This window comes from Gadus macrocephalus, chromosome 10, assembly GCF_031168955.1.
Source record: "Gadus macrocephalus chromosome 10, ASM3116895v1".
Lineage (NCBI taxonomy): Eukaryota > Metazoa > Chordata > Actinopteri > Gadiformes > Gadidae > Gadus > Gadus macrocephalus.
In genome coordinates, this window is record NC_082391.1 from 17,003,584 (window position 1) to 17,027,136 (window position 23,553).

Genomic DNA, 23,553 nt, shown 5'->3' on the forward strand with positions numbered 1-23,553 from the left:
TCTATGGTATGGGCTGTAAATAATGATAATGAATATAATGAAATGCAAAACACCCATGCACTTCATGCTCACATAGTTGGGAGTAATTTATCACACCATTTGTCCGGCATATTTCAGTCCCAGATGACGTTGCCATCTGAAATTCATAAAAATATTTTTTAATTTACATATTGTGCGTAGGCCTACCAGATTGTAGGGCAAATTTGAGCATACAGCATTGCTTCTGTTACCCTTTCTGTTCTTCTTAATTGTTTGATTTAAACATTTAATTTGTCCTCATTTTAGGAGTGGACCCTTGACTCCTGTTTTTTTTTTTAGCGATGCAGTGGTCACGCTTCACACTGTTAATTCAGAGCAGAGCTGGAGAAGGGTTGCTAAGCAGCACTGAGTGGGATTCACACAGCAGGGATTTAGAGAGTGAGAGAGGGAGAGAGGGGGGGGGAGAGAGAGAGAGAGAGAGAGAGAGAGAGAGAGAGAGAGAGAGAGAGAGAGAGAGAGAGAGAGAGAGAGAGAGAGAGAGAGAGAGAGAGGTGAGGAGGAGAGTCAGAGGGAGAGAGTGGGAGGAAGAGACGGAGGTGAAAGAGGGAGAAAGAGAAAGAGAAGGGGAGAGAGAGGGGAGGGAGATAGAGAGGGGGAGGGAGAGAGAGAGTGGGAGGGAGAGAGACAGTAAGAGAGAGAGGGAGAGAGAGTGTGTTTGGGTGTGTGGGTGCGTATGTGTGGGTATGTGTGGCTCATCTATTTTTCCTTTTCACTGATGTGGGATTTTGCCGCCTAAAGCTCTTCATAAACTCATAAATGTTCCATTAACTATTTACATAATAAGTATTTTATATGTGATTTGTTTCTTCTGATGTTGTTTGAACTAACCGGACATCAACAGACTCATTTACGAATCTGCCAGAGCAAATAAAACATGAGCTTGCAGATTCGTCTGGTTCCAAGGATAGGATGAACAGTATAGCCTCCCCAAACTCTATTAATCGCTGCTCCCTGTTCATATAAGTATTCCCAGGTGATTGAACTCCATTCAATTTCAGCATGAATAATGCAAGGCAAGAATTGGTCATAAATAGGGCAGACTTCTATCCGTTTTATAACCTTTAGTAGACCTCTGAGTTATGTAATGTCCAACTGAATGGCATTTGGTTTGTGGCTCCATTAGGATAACATGAACGAAACGTGCATCTTTGAGACAAGTGTGTAGTGATTCATTTAATATTTGTGTTAGCTTAATGACCTAAGCTGGCCTAGTGGGGTCAGGGTCTCAATTGTATGCCGAATTTTTTTTTCTTATAGCAAAAAACTGATTATTTATTGAACAATGGATAGCAAACGTTAAGCACAAACATTGTAAACAGAAAGTGATGGTCTGTGTTGTTTATGAATCTGTCTGCTGTTCAAGCTTGAGCCGCTAGAGGGCCCGCATTGAGCTCACCTAAACAGGAGGCGTAGGCCTACTGCTCTGAGGTTGTTTACCTTTAAATATTGGTGAATAGTATACAGATATAACAGATATTCTTGAAGCATGTGTAGAATACTTATTTGAAATGAGAATTTAATTAATGTGTTATTTTCGGATTATGTAGTTTGAACGATCCAAACAATATATATAAGATCCCGTCTGAACCATGTCAATTAGGGATAACATTGCAAGCAGTGTTTGGGGAAATATATTTAATTTGAAGCATATGGTGCCATGGAGATATCTATTTTAATTCGCAAAATAAGTTATAACCATCGTTTTCAAAAGTAGGTCATCTTCATTGAGTGAAAGGTGCAGTGTTCCAATACTACCAAAAGGCGGCGCTGCGTGTTGTAAACACAGCCGCCATGGCGTTGACTCACTGAGATCTCCATTTTGTATGTTTTTCCCAAAGGTTAGCGCCTACTTTCATAATGGCTAGCTGTGATTGACCAACGCATGTTAGATTCATCGCATAGCGGGGGTTAGAAACTGCAAAAACCTCCATAAGAGTGCACTCGAGTCGCCCGTGTTCCCTGTAAACACGCAGGAGCAGGCCTATGAGGAAGAAAACAAGCTCCGTAGTGTCCGCTTCGTGTTGTTAATGATACTGGCCATCAAAACAATGTTGTCAGGAGATATCTAGACACCCCCCAAAACAACACACACACTTTGAACGGTAAGAGTTTAAAATTGTATTAATTTAAAGTGTTGCAGTGTGTTATTATGGACCCTCAAGATTTGGGTTCATGTCATCTCTAGCAGGGAATGCTACTTAAAGGAGATAGCAGTGTGGTAACAATGACGTTACTGCTGATAGACACAAGGCAAATATTACATTTATTAGGATGGGGTCTGTTTATATTCCTCCGTATGAACACGTTTGTCGAGGTCTACGATAAGCCTGTGTGAACTTTGCTCCTCAACGGATCTGCTATGAGTAAGGGGAGGCGGATGCTAACGTAGGTGTTGGGTATGGCAGCAACGCTGCAGATCAATGGCGCGCTCGGCTGCAGTCAGAGATGTACATACGTGACAACCTTCACCGCCCGTTTAGATCGGGTTCAGATAACCAGCTGCTGCACACATTGACTGCTAGGATCACAATTCCTTTATCCCTCTGCCAGATCAAATACTGACACAACTTCTTGAACTAATTTACAAATGTTAAACAGTGCTTCAAACTCACTGTCAATCTCTGTTTGAAGGATCACGGGATGGATAAAGGCAGAGTGAAGAAGATACGAAATAACAGAGATGACCATTTAAGCAAACTTTTCTACACAGAAAGCCCCGTGGATGGAACTCCATTAAAAGTCGCTCCTCACAGTGCAATGTCCATCACATCTGCCACTGCTGTTGTGCTACCGTCCAGCCCCTTGATGCAGCCTGGAGATGTGCCCAACAGCCTCAGCAATAGTCCACTTCCAGAGGAGCTCACTTCTGCCTCTGGAACTGCCTCTTTTGGCCTCATACTGGAGGATTCAGAGCCCAGAGGGGCGTCCAAGGACCAGAGGGCCCAGCAGCAGTTGTTCCAGCCACAGACCACAGCTTCCCTTGGACGCTACACATTTGGGGATAACCTTTCCCGGTTGGAGGCCAGCATAGCGGATCTTACCCACTCATCCTCCATGGATTCCCTTATCGGGGGATCAGACCCTAACCTTTTCCCCCTCAGAACGGATGACTTCTCCATGGACAAGGTCGACCACCATTCCATGGATTTGGATCACGACTCGTTTGGGCACGTTGGGAAAGATGAGGAGATGAACACAAAGCTGTTCAATGACAACACTTTGGACCTTCTCCCAGACTTTGAGCTCGCCGGGTCCCCCTCCGATTATTATGTCGGCGACGACGCCTTCCTCTCCACCCTCGGGGACGACTCTCTGCTGGGGGACATTTCTTCAGAGAAGGAGTCCAAGCTCACGTTGAGCACTAACGGAGGCGAGCCCAGCTCCACCACCACGCTGAACGGCAGCGGCCTGGCCCTCCGGGAGGACCTGTCGAGCGGCAGCCCAGCCACTCCGGCCTCCCTCACTCCGACCACCCCTCTGGCGGCGATCAAGAAAGAGTCGGACTCGGCTTTCATCCGGCTGTGCACTCCCGGCGTGGTCAAGCAGGAGAAGGCGACCTGTGGCCGCGGGTTCTGCCCGATGAGCAGCGCGTCGTCCTCCTCGTCCGACATGTCGTGCGCTAGCCCCATCTCCATTTGCGGGGTGAGCACTTCAGGGGGCCAGAGCTACCACTTTGGGGTGAACCCGAGCGGCACGCCCACCTCCACCACCAGTCCCGGTGGAGGACAGCAGCAAAAGGATCAGAAACCCCCCGTCTTCAGCCTCTACCCCCCGCTGACCGGCGTCAGAGAGCCCTGGAGCCGGGTGCAGTCTGCGGGCTCCACGGACAACTTCCCTACCTCTCCTTCCTTCTCCTCCGCCGTCGCCAGGTGAGAATTAGCATCCACCCAGGACATTGTGTGGGGTCTATCCGAGCCCACCCATCAGAGATATCATGGCTCACACACACACACACACACACATGAACACACACGTCGCACACACACAATGGAGGCAATTTGAATAATACTTCTAGATGTGTGTGTGTGTGTATATGGATAGATGGATGGATGGATGGATGGATGGATGGATAGATAGATACATGCTGTGGGGGATACTGTCACGCCTGTCAAAAAGTTTCCACTTTCTAACTTGGGATCCCCTACTTGGAGAGTTGGAGTTTGACGTTTCAACTTTTTTTTTTCTTAGCACCACGGAAGGTGGCACCTACCACTATTCCTGTATAGCCTTAATGCAGCGTTATGCACGCCAGCACTTATTAACTTGCTGACGCATCATCTTTTGTTGAAAGGAATATCTAAATATAAGCTCTTTCAACTGTCAGATTGTAATGCAATGCTGGATATTACCCTATGCACCGTGTCAAATGTTCTCGCTGCATGAATATAAACAACCTTACAGCAATCTTAAGAATAACAATAATAATGAAAGGATAATCCCTTATTTTATGCATGCATGTTTAATGGATACATCCACTCGCACAATATACTAGTGTGTGTTTGAGTGTGGATTGTACTGTCCACGGTACGGTGGCTCCTACCCTAGATTTAACAGATGTTGGCTCCAGAGTTGTGTTTTTTTGCTGTATACAATACATGACTTGGTGAAAACGTAAGGCATTTGGCATTTGAGAGGAGGAACTAATATAGGCACTAGGGAATTCCTTTGTGTGAAGAGCTCTTAAGGGATCCAAGTATTTTCCTGGATACTGTCGATTCAAATCATGTCCACATGCGTGGCATTACCCACAACAAGAACGGGTTTGGACTGGTTGCTTGATCAGCACATCCGTCTGGAAGATTTAGGTTAATTCTGAAACGTGTATACCCTGGATGTGTTCAAATGTTGCAGAGTCGTGGCTCCAGCAGTTCTAATAGTGTAATATTGAATTGTTGTTTGGTTTTATAAAGCCTCTGTTTCACAGGATGCTGGTATTGTATGGCTAAGTGGGTGTGCTCTTGAAGCCATATCCCTTCTATCTTACTAATTGCAGTAGGCCAGAAATATACACACGGTGCTTTCGTCTGATCCGGCCTCCAAGCAACCCCTGTCTTTCAGAAACCTTTTTGTGTTAATTCATTAAGAAGGCAAAAACGTGGTTGGTTGCACGACTGAAATGTGTGGTGATATTGTTGATGGCAGCCGTTTCGGCAGTATATGGGGCGAGACGGTAATATAGTGGCTCGGACGGGCTCTGTGCTTCTCCTTCACCCTCATTTACCCTCCTAGGTCTAGGGATTTGACCCAACTTAGTCCAGGGTGGGCACACGGTTTCTTGAGTTTCTATGTAAAGTTTTCCTTTACGTCAATGTGCTCGTTCAACGCACAATGTGGCTATTTATGTAGGCCCTTTTTTAGTTTTTTTCTTTCTTTTACGGGCTCAGTCGTAAAGGAGGCTTTGGGGCCCGGCCTAGCGCTGGCGCAGTAGGAATACTGAAGCCAGCCGTGGCGTGAGGCAGAGAGAAGTCTGGGGAGGAGGAGCCTCCCATTGTTTTCCTCTTGGTTCTGGACGTTGGACGCACATTCACGCCCCTCTCTCTGTGTTTCTCCGACAAAACTGTTGAGGTGTTGTTTTTTTTTGCCGTGCCAACGCTCAAAGACCTCACTTGCACGAACCCTCACTCGCATGCCAGGGCGTTGTTTTTTGTCGGCTCTTGCGTGTGTTGGTTTGACTGTATGTGTCTGAATGCGTGTGAAGGGCACGCATATCAGTCCGTACATGCATACATGTGGGATTGGAAAACGTTATGGCTCCCGTCCCGAGTATCGCTTCTTTTGAGAGGGCCTACCTACTTTCAGACAAGTTGTTTCCCGTCATCACCTTCTGAGTGCATGACAGCGGAGCCAAGAGTCATTGACCAGGAACAGATGGAACGAGACACACCACAGCCCACATCGTCATTACACATGTGGCTGTCATTTGCAATGACTGTGGTCGTGTATGTTTGACTTTGAGATTAAGTTTTCGGTCCGAGGTGTGACCTTGGCTTTGAATGACTCATGAGCGTCGCTTCTGAGATCCAGGGTCAGGTTCTGTTTTGTGTGCGTTAGGTCTTAACGGATTAGAACCCTCACCAGTTCAGTCCTTAGGTCTGCATTTGGTTGCCGACTTTGTTAGAACCTTTTCACGAAACTAGGCTGCTTACTGCCTTAGCATAGAGCCCAACGTCTGTAAGAACAGGGCCTCTGCGTGACTTTAGCCCGTTAAGTCCCGCACCCTTCTCCAAAGTCAAAGGGTGATTTCAGTAAAAATATATCGTAACTAAGAGCCCGGCATAGCCCTATTGGTGGATCGCATGTCAGATCTCTGTGATCTGTCAATCACAATGTAAGCCATGACGATTCCCATCAGGAGGTGTCGAGCATGCATGTCTCGGCGCCGCCCGTAGCAGCAGCAGCCTCCGGGCTGGAAACAGTCCACCACACATCAGTTAGAAGCGCTGGCATGAGACCGACTCGCGTGCCTGTCTCCTTGCCAGATCTCCACACCAACAACTAGTTTTTACCTTGTGACTCAGCGGTCGTGCCAGCACCGACCGGTTCTGACAAAACAAGAAGAGGCAGGGCGACCTGGAGCCTTGTCAATGGTATACCTTGTTTTCTTGGAGCCTGGGCTGTGATCGGGCATGGCTTGGGGTTCCAGTATTTTTTTTTAAATGGGCTTTCCTCTTTTCTGTATTATTCAAAGGGTGGTTAAAGAGGGGCTTGTCCCCTGCCTTTACAGTCCGGCTGGTAGAAACAGGCCTGCCGTTGAGCATGTTTACATTGCAACACCAATGAACCCATAGTACCCGGGCAGCCTAAGGCAGTGCTGTAGCGATTTGCATCCTCTTGGTATCAATGTTGTGTAATGTCCACAGTCAGTGATTGCAATGTCAACTTTCAATAGGACTAGCCCACCAAACACCTTTTTGTTGTGCCAATATTCCTAGCACGCATGTTCATGTGTCAGATGGCTGCGTTTATTACCACATATATATATATATATATATATATATATATATATATATATATATATATATATATATATATATATATATATACATACATACACACATATATATAATAACTGCTAATGTTGGAAGCAGTTGGACAACTTTTTATGGTGTATCATCATTTCTTTAATCGAAGGAGAAGCAATAACTCGTAGTTACCATTTATGTGGGGCGCCCTAAATGCTATTAGTTATAGCAAAGTAATTCAAAATTATGCATCTCATAGCTACCCCATTCTGTACCCCTTTCAATTGTTGCATAAATTGTTTTTATTGTCATGGTAAAAGTATTAAGGGAATAAAGGGGCTGCAAAATACGGAAGAATAAAAACCCATGGTGATACTGCAGGTAGCTCATGAAAAGCATTGGACTAAATGTAGGAAGCGTGAAAAGAAAAAGTAACCGATGAAATGTCTTAATAATAGAACAGAGCCTACTTCTTTGATTGTCGAGGGCAGAAGCAACAGTATGATGAAACCCAGACTATGGGATGGCTCCAAATTGCAGTCTGCAAACTGTCTGACATTAATGCAAAAAGTCGTTTGATCGCATGCTATTTTTTTGTTGTGTGCACTGTGTGCACAACACGCACGTCAGCATTTGTGCCCCTCGCACACACCTCAGCACTGCTGCTTGGAAAGTCTTTGAAGTGTTTAGTTTGTAATTCGCGTCATTAGATCAAACCTTTGTGCCATGGTTCATTTACACAAGAGCAATAATATATTTGTATCACAATGGGTATGTGTTGATAACGAATGAATAACCATAAAATATGACAAAAAGCAAAAAATGGAATTTAGTACTTTTTTCTATGTTGAAGATGTTTTTATTCCTTGCAAATCGTTGCAAGTTTATGCATTGGCAACGAGCATAAGGGAAACTTTTCAAGGTGACGCAATCCGAGAGTGTTTCGAAAGCTCAAATCAGTGCTTAAACGTTTGTGTAAGCAACACGGTATGCACTCTGTTGAAATTGTCGTGTAGGGTGATGCTATACTTAGAGGTGTTGAAGTCGGAACGGGGGCCAACTTAAAGAGGATACGTGTCGGGAGGGCTTGCACACAGTGGGCCCCTCTATGGATGCCCTCTGGACCAGAGATGGTAAGGTTAAAGCCTTGAGCCCAGGGGTGTGTGGAGGTCAAAGCAACAGAGGGCCCTCAGTGGGACCGCGATCCCACTGCGCTGCCGTCCACCAGAGCAGGCCGGCGTGTTCCAACCCGACCGGTCGGATGAGTCGGGCTCACGGCGTGCATCGTCCCCACAACGCAAGGAATTTCGCCTCCTTATTTTTAGTGGCATCGGTGGTCTGTCCCGGAGTTATTTTAGAAAGTGAGGGCTCCATACAGGCTCGCTTGTTTCAGCCGTCAAGGTCTCGATCTATCACGCCCTGCCCTGCCTGTTTTTGCAGTGCCCTTGCCCCCCCTCTTCCCTACTGTGTCTCGATCGGTCTCTCCAACAGCCCTGTCGCTGTCCGTCCGTCTCCCTCTCTCCCTCCTAGCTGCGCCCCTGTCTTGGGCTCTCGCTCTCCCTCCCTCCTCACAGCAGTCTTTGTCTCTCTCTCTGTCTTTCGCTCTCCCGACAGCCCTCTGTCTCTTCGGTTTCCACATCATGCTCACCAAGGGTGTGACAGCAGGCGAGGCTCTGTAAATCAACTGCACGACCAGGCTGTGTGTGCACACGTGTGTGTGTGCGCACGTGTGTGTGTGCGCACGTGTGTGTGTGCGCACGCACGTACGTGTGTGCGTGCACGTGTGTGCGGGGCAGGCCCTCGTTCATGGTATCATGCAGTATGCGGTGAAGGGACGTGCGTGGTCGGGGCCCGGACGCGCGCCTGGGCCAAGGCGTGGGTGTGTCAGCTATAGCCCGGTGGACCGCGGAGCTTCACCGCTGACCTACTTTCTCTCCCCCCTTCCCCAACCCCCCCCCCTCTGCTCCCCACAGCTGGCGCAGCGCTAACTCGCCAGATCACATACCTGACATTCCCTTTACTTCCTCCGTATTACCGCACACTTTCGCTAGTTCGGCTCAGCTGATCGTAAAGAAGTCGGCACGGTTCACTGTCGGAAATACCCCGACCTGAAATACTCTCAGTGTAACCGTGTTGGTAGGCTGGCGCTAAGGCTGTTGCTTTTCTTCTTCTTCTTCTTGTGGGCTTTCTCTCCACACAACCGTCCACCCCACCCCTTCTGCTCAGTGTTAATGCCGTGGGCTTGTCGAGTCAGCACATTGGATGTTTCCAGACATCGGGTCCACCCCCCCGTCCCGATATGGTATGGGCTGCTTATCGAGCAACCGCCAACAGCACAGTACAGCCAGCAGTTGGACTGTAATCCTAGCCTCCACAGTGGCCGTGCACCTAGACAAACACACACACACACACACACACACACACACACACACACACACACACACACACACACACACACACACACACACACACACACACACACACACACACACACACACACACACACATGCACACACATGCACACACACACAGCTCCTTGGTACAATGGAGACGGGAGTGATTGGCAGAGGGTTATCTTTGTCTTGAGATACACACGCTGAGAAGGGAGAGGCTAAGCTCCCCCACCTCCACATGTTAGACTGCGCAGTCGAACCGCTGCCTGCCTCTGCAGACGGGAGCCCAGGGCGATAAATTAACCGAACATGGCAGTTGAGCATGAATGGGGAGGTGTTACGGTGGTTGGGGGTAAAGGGGGGGGGGGGGGGGGCTGGTAAAGGGGGAGGGCGGGCCTTAGTGCATACAATGGCACGTTGTATGACCCAACGGCCCCAAGCGCTGTGGTATAGGAAACAGTTTGGTTAATGGTGAAGGAATACTGCTGGAGTATTCAGACCGTTTATCGGTCTTGCCACAGCCTGCTCCCATTTCATGTTTGTGGAAGAAAAGGGGGGCAAATGGTCTCTTGCATATTCTGCCCTGCTTTTTCTCCCCAAATTATGAAACGGGAGATGTATGATGTAATGCATCTCCGCTCTCACCCTCGACCCATACGAGGTATGAGAAAAATGGATGCATGTCCAGAATCGAAAATACGGCTCACAGACATGCGACTGTGTACAGCAGTATACATACACGTATGCACACTCACACACCGCACAGCCCTGTTGTTGTTGTTGAGCTCACGGACGATGAATCAAAGGGAGTAGACCAGTTCCCCATTTCTATTTTGGTGGCTCTACCTCAGGCCAGGGGGGGGGGTGGGGTTGCTGGGGAGGAGCACTTCCTTCTTGCCCTGGCTCGTTCGCCTGCAGGGGAATGGGTGGCTGCTAAAGCAGAGCCACGGCATTCTGTTGACCAGGACACGCACATGGCGAAGGAACACTTCCTTCTTGCCCTGCCTCATAAGCCTGCAGGGAGGTACAATGGAGCGCACTTATTTTACCTCCGTTTACCCTTTTGTTCTTATTGCACAGTGTGTGTCACTCTGTGTGTCCGGCACATATTTTGAAATTGACAATAAAGTGGACTTTGACTTGACACGTATTACTATGCATGCTCATTTCTATGGTTTACCGCGTGGCCAGCCCGCCATTTTTTTTTTCTCTAAACAACGCGCCTCCTTCTAGTGTTATTGTTCTCCGAGACCGAGGACAAAGCCACACCTGACTGCCAAAGGTTAACTCCAGCTGCATGTGCGTTCATGTGTGTCGGCGTGCTACTGATGGCGGCAAACCCAGTGGGAGTTACGTTGGCTGCCTGGACATTCTTACGCGGGTGTCCTGTTGCTCGCTCGCTTTTAATTGGTTATCGGTAGAACCCTGACGGCCGTCGCAGCACGGCTCGCATCCCTCGTCAATGCAAGCGCTGACGAGGGATTATGATCTGTCGAGCAGAGGGGCCGGGTAGGTCGACGGCCAGCCTGAAGAAGTGGCCTATCGACGGATAGCGCTCAAGATTAAAGCCTCCGACTCTCCCAGCTCTCACTTGTTGAAGGGTAGGCTTGTGTTTTCAGTCGGAGAGCGGGGCGACTGCGCTGCTCTGGCGTTGCCCTGAACGCTAGTAAGCTCTGGTGGGAATGCAGCAGCTTCCTGTGGACAACAAGCACTCGGCTCGGCATATGGTTCCTGCAAACTTGAGAGAAATAAACCCGCTCTCCTCACTCTGCTGCAACAGAGGGCTGTGTTCTGCGTTACTTCGTTGTTCTAACACTATTGCTGCTATGTATCTAATATATCTATATATCAGAAATCCTCACTGTTGTTCACACACTACCCCTTAAACGGAGTCAAACGGACAGAGAAAGTAGGTTACGTTTGTTTCCAACTTGGGGGGGGGGGGGACTTCTTCGGAGGATCGTAAGAAGCTGTTTGCTGTCACTAATTGGATTCCGGCCAGCGGACTTGGTATGACGAACACGCCTCCTTTAGGCCTTCATCCCAGTGGAACAGTGAAGGGCCCTCTCCCCCCGCGCCCCTCCCTGTGATGATCACACCCAGGGCCGGGGGGGGGGGGGGGGGGGCATTGCTCGTGTTTGTTCTGTGTTCCGCCTAGCCGTGAAGAAGAAGAAGAAGAAGAAGAAGCCATTCTTCTCACACAGTCGAGTGCTTGACGTGACCGGCTGCCGTCAGAACATGTGATCATGCGAGCGAGCCGCTCGACCCACGCGCATGTCCCCCACGGCCCACCCGCCACAGCCTGTAATCCGTATGCAAAGCCCTCTGCGTTGCTGCGTTGGTATGTTCACACCGAGCTAATGGCTGTAGGAGCTGGATCAATAATGATTAGCCTAACCCACTTGACACTGAGGTCTGCTGTAGGGCGCAGGTAGCGTAACGGGGTTTGTTGTTGTTGTTATTGTAACCTGGGAAAAAGCCCTGTTTAGCGTACATACCACGATGTTGCCAAGCATGGAATTGTGTTCAGGTCAGGACATTATAAATAGTGGATATAATGCTGCATTTAGAACACATGACGTTATTATAATGGCAGGATTATAAACCATTATCTTCTCCTCAGGCACAGCTGTCTCAGCCCTGAAAGCAATGGATTTGCTCAGTAAACTAGGCTACAACAGAAACTAGTGCTATGCGAGTGCACATTCACAGCGTCAGATGTTGATATGAAAAAGAACAAGGGAATCTGCATTTTTGTGAAACGTCAAGTCGGGAGGTAAAAGATGATGCTGGCACTGCGATCGCTTTCCCACAATCCTTAATTGGCACACTTGCACATATTCCTCCTAAAATACACCGTCAAGACTGGAGTTCTCCACCCATAGGAAGACACAAGGTGAAAAGAATTGGGGTGGAACGATAAAAGAGCACTTGATTGATTTTGCTCGGGGGAAGGAGATCACATGACACGTAGCAAGACGCGTAGAGGAGACGATTCTCTGATCAAATCATTCATAATTTTTTATTCACCTTCTTTTAACACTTCTTCAACACTTCATTAAAGGCAAAAGTGACGTGGGAAACTGGAATCCGTCTTCATCGTTAATCTCTGTTGGGTATTGTACATGGTTGGACTATGTGGGCTGATATGGGATGCATAGATTCAGGCCTACACGCAGACTGGTTGAACGCTGGCCTTTGTGCAGTTTGCATGGTCTCCTCATGTTGGCTTTGGATTCCTCTTGGATACGTTCCCTCTTCCCTTTCCTCCTTCCACTCCGAGATCCTGAGCTGCCAGTAAGCTTGAATGGTTCAGGCTTGCTTCCTGTCATTCGCCCATTTACCAGCTGGCCTCAGCCAACACCCCTCCAGCCAGTATCGGGGAGCAAAGGAGAGACGAGTTGCTGGAGAGTTACTCCTGACTCATCATAAGAAATAATAATAATAATAATAATAGGATGTGCATGATATACATTACCATTTAGCACTACTTATGCTGTGATGTGCATCGTTTCAATGCATGATTGACTAGATAACAAGCAGCTTAATAGGTTGCGTGCCATTAGTCATCGTGCATCACATCGTGCATCACTGTTCAGATGCAATGACTTCCTCAAGGAAGTTGTCTCATTTTTTTTTTTGGTCAAAAAATGAGCCATCTGCACGACATGACATCCTGAGAGCTCTTTGTTGACGATGGTCTCACGCATGTGTGATGTGGCGCAGACCCGAGAGGCCCCATCAGAATCGTTTCTGCTGTCCTCCACACAGACGTGTAGGCTCTCCGTGGCGATGTTCACCTGTGTACACACACACACACACACACACACACACACACACACACACACACACACACACACACACACACACACACACACACACACACAGGTGGCCGTGGAGCCCCTGGAAGGGCTCGATGTTCGAAAGTGCATAAGGCGAGGGCGAAGGGAGAGGAAGCAGCAGGATATGGAAAGTTCATTACCCGTCGGAACACATGCGATATTGACCGCAGGGAGGCTACTCTTCAGGGGGGGGGGGGGGGGGGGGGGCTGGGGGGGCTGGGCGACGCCTCTTATTGAACGCACTGCTGCTGCTGCACAACTCCTGTCCAACCGGCAAACGAACGCCTTCGGCCCTTCAGTCTCCTGGTCGTTGAGTGGCTCATAAATGATGGGTTTTTAATCCCAGAGCCTGAGTGCATGTGAAGGGGCCTCACTGCTCTGTTTTGCTCTCGAGTCCGGTCGGCCGCCTGCGCCCACGCGGAGCAGGTGAGGCGGGCCGACGCCGCCCACCGCACTCGCTCACACTCACTCTTATGTAACTGGAAGCGCCGAGCCCCCCGACCGGGTGGGCCGTCATAGCGGGACCATCGGGAGGGGGGGGATGACAAAGGCTCCCCTTCTAAAAAGAGACGGGCCTTTGTTTCCCACCCTCGGCGCAGTGGCAGCCGGACGGAGACACGGACAGACACATGGCCGGGCAGATGCGCACGTCTCTTCAGTCGGACACGACATCCTCCCCTGTGTGGGGGTGTGTTGTTGTTGCCGCCGTGGCCGTTGGGGCTGGAGAGGGGCGGGGACCTCGGCCCTCGGCCCTCTGGGCATTGCTGCAGGGCCACGCTCCCTCTAGTGGCGAGGCTGGGTGTGCGCACATCGCAGCCTGATGGACTCTCTGCTGGGCTCTATGATTAAACCTGTCTGGTTGTGTAGAGGGCATGGGGGCGTTCGGATTTGTGTCTTTAGGCGAATAAAGAGAATGGGCAATTGACGGAGCACGAGATGCGTCTCTTTGAACTAAGAATGCGCTAAGCCGCCTGCTGTGATGATCTGTTATTTATACAGCTGCCTCGGCTTTTCGCTGTTCGGAAGTTTTTGAAGTCGGGAGACGAGCGGGTACCCGGGGAGGGAAAAACGTGTTGATGACCTCGTTTTATTTCCGTTTTTATGTTTGCATGAGAATACATAAAGATAACGGCAAGCGCAAATGAAGTTCAGTGCCCCCACGCGCTGGGCTTTATCGGAACGCGTCTTGAGGATGCAGCAGACGGCGTGCCCACTATTGACGTTTCTCCCGCCTTTCTTCTGTCGTGCCTCATGACCCTCCCCCTCTGCCCACAGTTCGACTTCCAGACAGGATGGGGTCACCCCCTCACCCTCCACCCAGGGGGGCAAGGCCAGCGGGGGCACCCACAAGATCTGCCTGGTGTGCTCGGACGAGGCGTCCGGCTGCCACTACGGCGTGCTCACCTGCGGCAGCTGCAAGGTGTTCTTCAAGCGAGCTGTCGAAGGTGACTCATTTGTATTTTGTTGTCGTTCTTGCTGTGCATTCATTTGAGCGTTTTGTTTATGATCGCACAATTTTGAACTTTGAAATAACACTGCATCGCTTTTAGCCGCCCTTAGCCTGCCTCGTTGGTGGCAGCTTCACACATTTAGTGTGCGTGCGACGTGCATGTGTGCGTGCGCGCATGCATTGATGGTCGCAAAATGAGTTGAGCTGCGCGACGTGGGATCATATGTTCGGCTCTGCGTTCCGGAGAGGACAGGGGGGTCTTTCATCCTCGACGGGGGATGACAGAACGGCATTGACTGTGAAAGTCCCTCATGCCGTGAGGTTCATCCAAAACACCACAATAAAGAGACTCGTGATCAAACTAATGCTCCCTGGCGTGTGTTTCTCCCCCACCCACCCCGCAGGGCAACACAACTATCTGTGCGCCGGGAGGAACGACTGCATCATCGATAAGATCCGACGGAAGAACTGCCCGGCCTGCCGCTTCCGCAAGTGTCTGATGGCGGGCATGAACCTGGAGGGTGAGGAGTTCACCGCCAACGCACCGGCCTCTCTCGTGACACGCCCTGCTAGGACTGATGATAATTATAGCAGATTCATCTCACCAAGTCACGCCCTATTTCAATCACTTATATTGAATGACAGAAAATCAAATCTACTTTGATGTTTTAATGATCAATCTTTATTGTTCTGGATTGTTTTGATAGTTGACTACTCTGATTCGTCTCGGTTGATCATCATCGTCGTAGTCGTTAATCTTTAGACTTCCAAGGGCGGAACCCCTTTCACAGGAAACCAAACGTACCGCCCGTCCGACGGAGGTTGTGCAACGGTACCACACAACGGCTACAAAGTGTGTGTGTGTGTGTGTGTGTGTGTGTGTGTGTGTGTGTGTGTGTGTGTGTGTGTGTGTGTGTGTGTGTGTGTGTGTGTGTGTGTGTGTGTGTGTGTGTGTGTGTGTGTGTGTGTGTGTGTGTGTGTGTGTGTGTTTTGTGCCCGACTTAAAAAAAAAAAAAAAAAAACACAACCTCCTCACCGCACACTGTCTACCCCTTCTGTCCCCCCCCCCACCCCCTTTCCTCCTCCATCTCAGCGAGGAAGACCAAGAAGCTGAACCGCATCAAGGGGCTCCAGCAGGCCAACCCGGCCGAGCAGGCCCCGCCGCCGCCCGCCGAGTCGCGCTCCCTCGTGCCCAAGTCCATGCCCCAGCTCATCCCCACCATGCTGTCGCTGCTCAAGGCCATCGAGCCCGACACCATCTACGCCGGCTACGACGGCACGCTGCCCGACACCTCCACCCGCCTCATGACCACCCTCAACCGGCTGGGGGGCCGGCAGGTGGTCTCGGCCGTCAAGTGGGCCAAGGCCCTGCCAGGTAGGATGGCCTGGGAACGGGGGGGTGGGGTGGGGGGGGGGGACTTTGGTGGTTTCACCTCATCACCGGTGCTCTTGTTTGCTGGGGTCTGGTTGCTGGCTCATGTGCTAACCGTGTGCTAGCTCAATAGGGTGTCGGGGGGGTTTCAAAGGGCTGTAGTGACCTTCAGTTCGTTTGGCAGGGGTCACTGGACCACTGCATACGTGTACGGCTGCGGCCGAAGATAACCGGCACATGGTCTGATCTTTTGACTCGATAGTGGCTTGAGCGATGGCTGGACGGTCACGTTTTTAACCGGTGAATAGACCGTTTGTTGCGACACTATCATCACAGCAGCAGGGATTAATCACCCGTCCCTTCTCTTCTCCCCCCCCCCCCCCCCCCCTCTCACAGGCTTTAGGAACCTGCACCTGGACGACCAAATGACTTTGCTGCAGTGTTCGTGGCTCTTCCTCATGTCCTTCGGCCTGGGATGGAGGTCCTACCAGCAGTGCAGCGGGAACATGCTCTGCTTCGCGCCCGACCTCGTCATCAACGAGTACGTGAACCCGGTCTCGGAGCACCGCTGGGCTCGCCAGCACTTTCTCACAGCGCAGCCTCACTCGTTGTTAATCATTTTTTTGGCCTTCAATGCACTGACTGCACATTATCGGTGGAATCCATTGTGGCCTGGTGCGGTACTTGAGATCTGACATTCTTTCCGCCCTCCTTCAGAGCAGCCCCCAGGGTGTCTTGTGATGTGACTGTTTCTTTTATACCATGTAGCAAACGACAGTTTGTTCGCTCCAGAAAGAATGCAAGTGTGGTGTTGTAGCTCTTTTATGGACATTGCTCGATTACAAATATCTAAACAACCCCTATATGTCCTCGGGCTCACAGCCTCCGTTGGTTTCGTGGCAGTTTTTATGTGGCAAGATCCATCCCAAGATCCAAAAGGATGTAACTGCATGTCGTTTAGTAACCTAGAAACCCAGTAATGGCTAAATAAAACAATGAAACAGCTGTGTCTCACACTAAGGAATGAGCTCTCCTTACACGCAGAGTTACGCCAATAAAAGAAGCGTAGCCTTGAACACTAAGGCAACGCCTTAGTGTTCCTCTTACCCCTTCCTCTTCCTCTTACCCCATCGAAACAAGGGGGAGGGGTAAGGGGTAGAAATGGGATTGGGCCTTAGGCCCAATCCCATTTCTACCCCTTACCCCTTCAAAACAAGGGGGAGGGGTAAGAGGAAGGGGTAAGGGGTAGAAATGGGATTGGGCCTAAGGCCCAATCCCATTTCTACCCCTTACCCCTTCAAAACAAGGGGGAGGGGTAAGAGGGAGGGGTAAGGGGTAGAAATGGGATTGGGCCTAATTCCCCTGTCGTGCTGTGACTCCGTCAGGGCCCGGATGAAGCTGCCCTACATGGCCGACCAGTGTGAGCAGATGCTGAAGATCTCCAGCGAGTTTGTCCGGCTGCAGGTGTCCCACGACGAGTACCTGTGCATGAAGGTGCTGCTGCTGCTCAGCACAGGTACGCTGCCTTTCGTCTTCTCAATCGACCTATCCTCTCTGGATCGTCCTCCCGGCTCTTCTAAATATCCACCGCGATCCAAAGGGTCCCACATGGACGTGTTCCCTCACTCGTTAATATATACTTTGACTAGTATATGATAATAATAATAATAATAATAATAATAATAATAATAATAATATATTAAATTTGTAGAGCACTTTACATTCAGAAATCTCAACGTGGAGAGGAAAAAAAATAAAACGGTTGTTTAAACATATAATGCATAAACAGTAAAAGGGTAATTAGCAAAAGGCTTTTTTTAAAAAGATAAGTCTTGCGTTTATTTTTTTAAAACGGCTGTAGTCTGTGGGGCCTTCAGGTGGTCAGGGAGGGCGTTCCATAGTCTTGTGGCAGCAGCGGAGAAAGCCCGTTCGCCCATGGTGCGGATCTTGGTCTTGGGTGGTCTGAGGGTGTGTGCTGATGCGGGGCGAAGGGTGCGTGAGGTGATATAAACTAGACTGAACCCAACTGATGGTGCAGAATGTGTGGCATCGCCTATCGTCTGCACATCCCTTGAATGAGATTATCTCCTTTGGTATAGAACGGCTTGTCATCTGCATATTATTTCTATTGGAAGAATCACTGACCAGGTCATGCAAAACATTAAACCATCGGATCAAATATTGCGGAGAGAACCACAAACTATATAAATCTGGCCATGACCGTGGCACACTTCAGGGTGCATTGTCTAACTTCAATTGCCCATGCCACCAAAAAACAATCTGTTGCATATACCAAACAAATTGATCCAATTCAATAATCGTTTTTAAGTCATTTGTTTTCTTAACCGGGGCAGGCAACCATTTGATGCCAGACTCTCGAGTGAGCAGCACATGCTGTGACGTCACGTAGATGCAAAAGGAAATAAAAAAGCAGATCCCTTCATCCCCCTCCTCTTCCTCTCCCCATCTGCAGTGCCAAAGGACGGCCTGAAGAGCCAGTCTGTCTTTGATGAGATCCGCATGTCCTACATCAAGGAGCTGGGCAAGGCCATCGTGAAGCGGGAGGAAAACTCCAGCCAGAACTGGCAGCGCTTCTACCAGCTCACCAAGCTCCTGGACTCCATGCACGAGGTACGGAGGGAGCACAAGGTCGTCTGTTGAACGGAGGGACCTGGGCGTTGATGTATTGTTTCTTTATACACTGCTGTGACCTCAGGCATGGTTTCCGCGTCAATCACTTCTACAACAGTGGATGAATGTGGTCCTTACTCTTCACCTGGGGAGGAGTTCCATACCCGTTTATACCCACGTTTCTTCTTCAGTGCTTAACATTTACATCATAAAAAATTGGCAGCTAAGCACAGAATCAAAAATAGACTATAGACTATAAATAGACCTTTAAACAAACAAAAAGCCCAGTACTGCACAAACTAGCTTCTAAAAAACAAAACAAATTGCAGAGTAGCTGAATGATTCAGAACAAGGGCTGAGGAGACGTTTTGTTTTGAATAGCGTTGGTCGTTGTTCTTGTCACACTGTAACCGGAGGGCGGTCCCACGTGTGCGCGCGAACCGGGCTGACCAACGGCTCTCCGCCTTCTCCCGCGCTGTGTTGCAGATGGTCGGAGGGCTGCTCAACTTCTGCTTCTACACGTTTGTCAACAAGTCGCTGAGCGTGGAGTTCCCCGAGATGCTGGCGGAGATCATCAGCAACCAACTGCCCAAATTCAAGGCGGGCAGCATGAAGCCGCTCCTCTTCCACCAGAGATGACTGGGCCCCCCCCCGGCGACACGGCAACGACCACCACGACAACCGCAGCACTAGCAGCCGCCGCAGCAGCAGGAACTACAGACAATGCCTTAAAATCCGCCCATCGCCTCAGGGCCTCGCCACCGGTAGGAGGACGAGCTGAAGGCACGAGGACGGAGGTGGTGGGACAGGAACGCGCCGGGAGAACTGGAGGACGGAGAGGGAGGGGCTGAGGCTGAGTGAGTGAGTGTGAGATGGTGTCTTTCTTGAAGAAGCAGGTATGCTACTGGAGAAGGGCTTTCATGCGGTGAAGGAAAAGAAAGGTTTCGCAGAAAGGTGAACCTTTTTGGGTTGCAAAGGCCGACAACGTGAGGGCCGGAACGAGAGGAAGCATAGAGATGTTGTTGTTGTTATTGTGGAGCAGTAGAAGGTGTTTAGTGTGTAACATATAGGACTCGTTTTTTTTGATAATCACTGAGTGAAATAGGCTAACCATCCGTGCTGTCTCAGGATTACACACACACACACACACACACACACACACACACACACACACACACACACACACACACACACACACACACACACACACACACACACACACACACACACACACACACACACACTGTATATCTGCAGTGGTTTGAAAACAGTGTCGACCTGCAGGAAAGGTTCTTAAAAAAAAAGTATTTTGTACATTTTCCAAAAAACGTATCGCAGTTTATATCGTTCCCAGTGGGATGGGGTTGCAGTATAAAGATATTCACGATATTCCGCTATTCAACAGGCATTTAGGACCTTGGGCTTCTCTGGGACTGTCGGGGCGGAAATAGTGTTCCGTGTTCCCATCCACCTGTTCTCCTTTGTCCAAACCCTCGTCATTTCAACAGCACTTATCCTGCACCCTCATGAGTATGAGTCTCCCCCCCCCCCCCCCCCCCCCACGTGCTAACCTCGACTATTTGAACATGTTGTATGTAAAAGGGAAAAGGAAAAAAGAAACATGTGCCTTTTTAAAGAAAGCAAAGCTTAAACATCAGATTCGTTGCCCTTCTTTTTCCTGTAGAACCGCGTACTACACCTTTCTTCTTATTGCACGTTTGGATTTCCCCCTCGATTCTCTGGGTTTTCCAATTGGAACGGGCGGCCCAGTCTCCCATCTGGTCTCAAACATGAACCACAGTCCTAGGAGGGGTCTAGGTAGTAGATTTTCTTTAGTCACTTTAGGAAGCTTTCAGCAGCACTTATACCTCAAACAAATGTTTTGGATATCGGAACTGGAGCTTTGTCTAGTCGTATCTTTTGCTCCTCCCCTTATTGTCCCGGGAGTCCACTGAGGGAATGACACAGGATTTTGCGTAAGCCAATCAGAGGAGAAGGGGCATAATGTATCTTTAGTTTTTGGGAGTCTATTCAGTCATACTTTAACAGGTCAAATCTCTTTCAGAGTTTATATATTTTCCATAAATCTTTAAAAAGCCTTTATAGGATAGAAACAATAAGATATATTCTTGGGTCTGTGTACAACATGGTAAACAGAACATGCAGTTCCAGTTCTGCCATTGGCTGTCCTTGATCCTCTGTGTGGGCATGTTTTCACAATGCAAATGCTGCAAATTAACTTTCTTCCTGTAAAGTGTTGATCGATTATGCTCAATGACATGTCATTTTGATGACAACATGCCGATACAGAGCTTTGGGTGCAGGCGCTGGCTGACTCTCCGGTCAAACCTCACACATCTAACCTAAACATTTTTTAATGCCCTTTTTAGCATTTGTTGCACCCTCTTGGGCACGTTTTCCTCAACATCATTGCTGTTGGAGTTTACACGTGCCTAAAACATTTCCACGTATATATATATAGATATATATATCCCTTTATAGATCTCTCTCTCTCCATCTCTATAGAGATATCTATGTCTATAAATATATATATACAGTACATATGAGTTAAGCACTCAACTCCTATATCGTGGCTACTACCGTTCCCTAAAGAATACTGTAGTTGTTGATTGTGGAGGTCAAGCAGAATAGGACCTCAATGGTCCTGGAATGGTGAGTGCCAAAGCCTCATTTGTTTTGGTCTGTTTTTCGTTTGCTTTGGTCTGTTTCTTGTTTGTTTTGGTCTGTTTCTGTTAGTTTGGAACACGGATCACCCTTGATAGCAATGAAAATGTGGTGTCCAAATGTTTAGACATCTAATATTGTCTAACGCAAGAATTTAAGACACCTAAATTACTTACCCTTTCTCTGTTGGACCATTCAAATGGAATACAGGAAATAGTTATTAACTAATCACTGGGCAATTTTATTTTAATGCAAAGTACTTTAAATAACCTTTGTGTTTAGGAAAGAAAATTGATGAAAATAACATTCATATTTTAATCATGGTAGCACTTATTGGGTTGTCTTCTTGTTTTAAGGTGAACCTTATCCCTGTCAGTATGGTTTTATGTTTAACAAAAAAATTATCAAAATGAATGTGAATGCTCAAGAGAATGATTGACAGTGGATTGAGAATGGAGGTGCCCTTAATTTCAAGAATATTTGGCCAATTTAGTTTGCATTTTGTCGCTAGAGTACAGAATAATCCATGATACAAGTAATCAGTTTTGCATTCGTTTACATGTATTATAACTGACGCCACCAGTTTATTTACAATGCCAAAAAAAAAAAATATATATATATATATATGTGATTGAGTGAATTTTGTAACGCTCCCATGCTCAGGTTGTCATTTGATACAATTTGCAGATGCATTGATAAAACATGCTTAACGTCCACTAGCAGACTGTATAAACCAAAAGAAACCTAACAAACGTGGAGTTAGAATCTGCGGCGTTATACTGTGTTTTTATCAGGGCCACTTTGAGAAATAACAACACAGAACCCCAGAAAGGTGTCCCGACGTGTCTGCTTGGAGGTATGAACGGCTGTGCCATGTACTCCTCCTAAACAGTTTATCCCCCCTTCCCCTCCCTACCCCATCATCATCTGTTCTCACACCTCCGATTCATTTTGTATCCAAGTTTTTTTTATAGTATAGTTCTTGGTGCAAAAAAACAAACAAAAGAAAAACCGACATTATTCACAATCTGCATAAGGGTGCACTCATGGGTTACTTTCACATCCAGTGTGTGTACAAATCTGCTGCTGTTTTTTAAAACCTGTATAAAGGAAAGAAAAGAGAAAAACCGCATACTTGCCTCCTACTGGCTCAAGAATGTATCCTGCCTCTCGGGCATACTACATTTTTGAGATTGACAACTAAATATGCAATACTTGTATAAAATAATTACACTTACAGAGTGCATTTCTACATGAGACATGAAATTGCTTCCTTTTGTTGTTATTCTTTGTTGTTTTTTCCAATATAAGCTATACACACAAGGGCGGACCTGCATTTGTCTTCTCTCTCTCTCTTCAGGCCTGAGCTTTTCAGGAAATACCATCACGTTACTTTTCACCGCACAAATAAAGCCTATTATGTTAGACGACAAGTTGACCAAAGCAAGATATACAGACGAATTCAACATATATCCACGTGATTCTTTGGATAGAATTGTACAGTTCTTTGTTTTTTAACACATTTTGTATTCTATCTCGGATGGCTTTGGTCAAGTTGTGAAATACTGTGAATAGAATAGGTTTTAGTCTTTTCACGCAAAACTGTTTGTGAAAGTAATCGACCAGCTTGAATCTAAAAGTTTGCACTACCCAAATATTGTTTTGAAAATCTATTTTGTATAAAACATATGCAGACATTACCTTTAAAAAAAAAAAAAAAAAAATGAAAAAAGATATCAAGGGCAGAGCATATTTCACTGAGATATACTTTCTTTAAAACTTTTTTTTGCTTAAAATTTCATTTATGTACATATATTCAATGATGTAAATGTATTTGTCTCAAAATACCCATTTTTCTAACTCATCTGTATCATTTCTCCATGTAGTGTGAATCTTATTGATCCTTTCCTCCATTTATTAAATGTTTAAATGTAGGCCTATGTCTCAGTGGTACTTTAAAACAAATTGTACACCGATGCATTTATTCAACTAATTCAATTCTGAACAATAAAAATGGTTATCACGGCAGCCAATTGCTCACCAATAAATGCGCTTTTATCATGGTGATGCTTGTTTTGTGGATTTCTTCAGGGCATACCCCAAAAATATACCAAGAGTATCCAACTCCTTCAATCTAATATCCATCTATAGCAAGTCCCATCATGCAATGTAAGCAGAC

General features: G+C 47.8%; 1 protein-coding gene across 2 annotated transcripts; it reads left to right on the top strand.

Moving 5' to 3' along the window:
• The first annotated feature begins 1,796 nt into the window (after positions 1–1,796).
• nr3c1 (nuclear receptor subfamily 3, group C, member 1 (glucocorticoid receptor)) lies at positions 1,797–23,439 on the top strand. 2 transcript variants are annotated; one of them, XM_060062908.1, is made up of 9 exons: positions 1,797–2,141; positions 2,750–3,908; positions 14,512–14,681; positions 15,091–15,207; positions 15,780–16,061; positions 16,455–16,599; positions 17,444–17,574; positions 18,532–18,689; positions 19,176–23,439. In XM_060062908.1, exons 2-9 carry the CDS (start codon positions 2,797–2,799, stop codon positions 19,326–19,328), a joined length of 2,268 nt encoding a protein of 755 aa, XP_059918891.1. In that variant the 5' UTR covers positions 1,797–2,141; positions 2,750–2,796; the 3' UTR covers positions 19,329–23,439. The 2 variants fall into 2 exon arrangements, with proteins under 2 accessions (XP_059918891.1, XP_059918890.1); XM_060062907.1 differs by having other exon boundaries at positions 1,798–2,141; positions 2,671–3,908.
• Positions 23,440–23,553: the final 114 nt, after the last annotated feature.

Excerpts from the sequence above, each read along its gene's own strand:
- nr3c1 (XM_060062907.1), top strand. The coding sequence starts at position 2,680 with ATGGATAAAGGCAGAGTGAAGAAGATACGAAATAACAGAGATGACCAT. Across the intron at positions 14,682-15,090 it reads CTTCAAGCGAGCTGTCGAAG|GGCAACACAACTATCTGTGC; the intron begins GTGACTCATTTG and ends CCCACCCCGCAG. Across the intron at positions 15,208-15,779 it reads GGCGGGCATGAACCTGGAGG|CGAGGAAGACCAAGAAGCTG; the intron begins GTGAGGAGTTCA and ends CCTCCATCTCAG.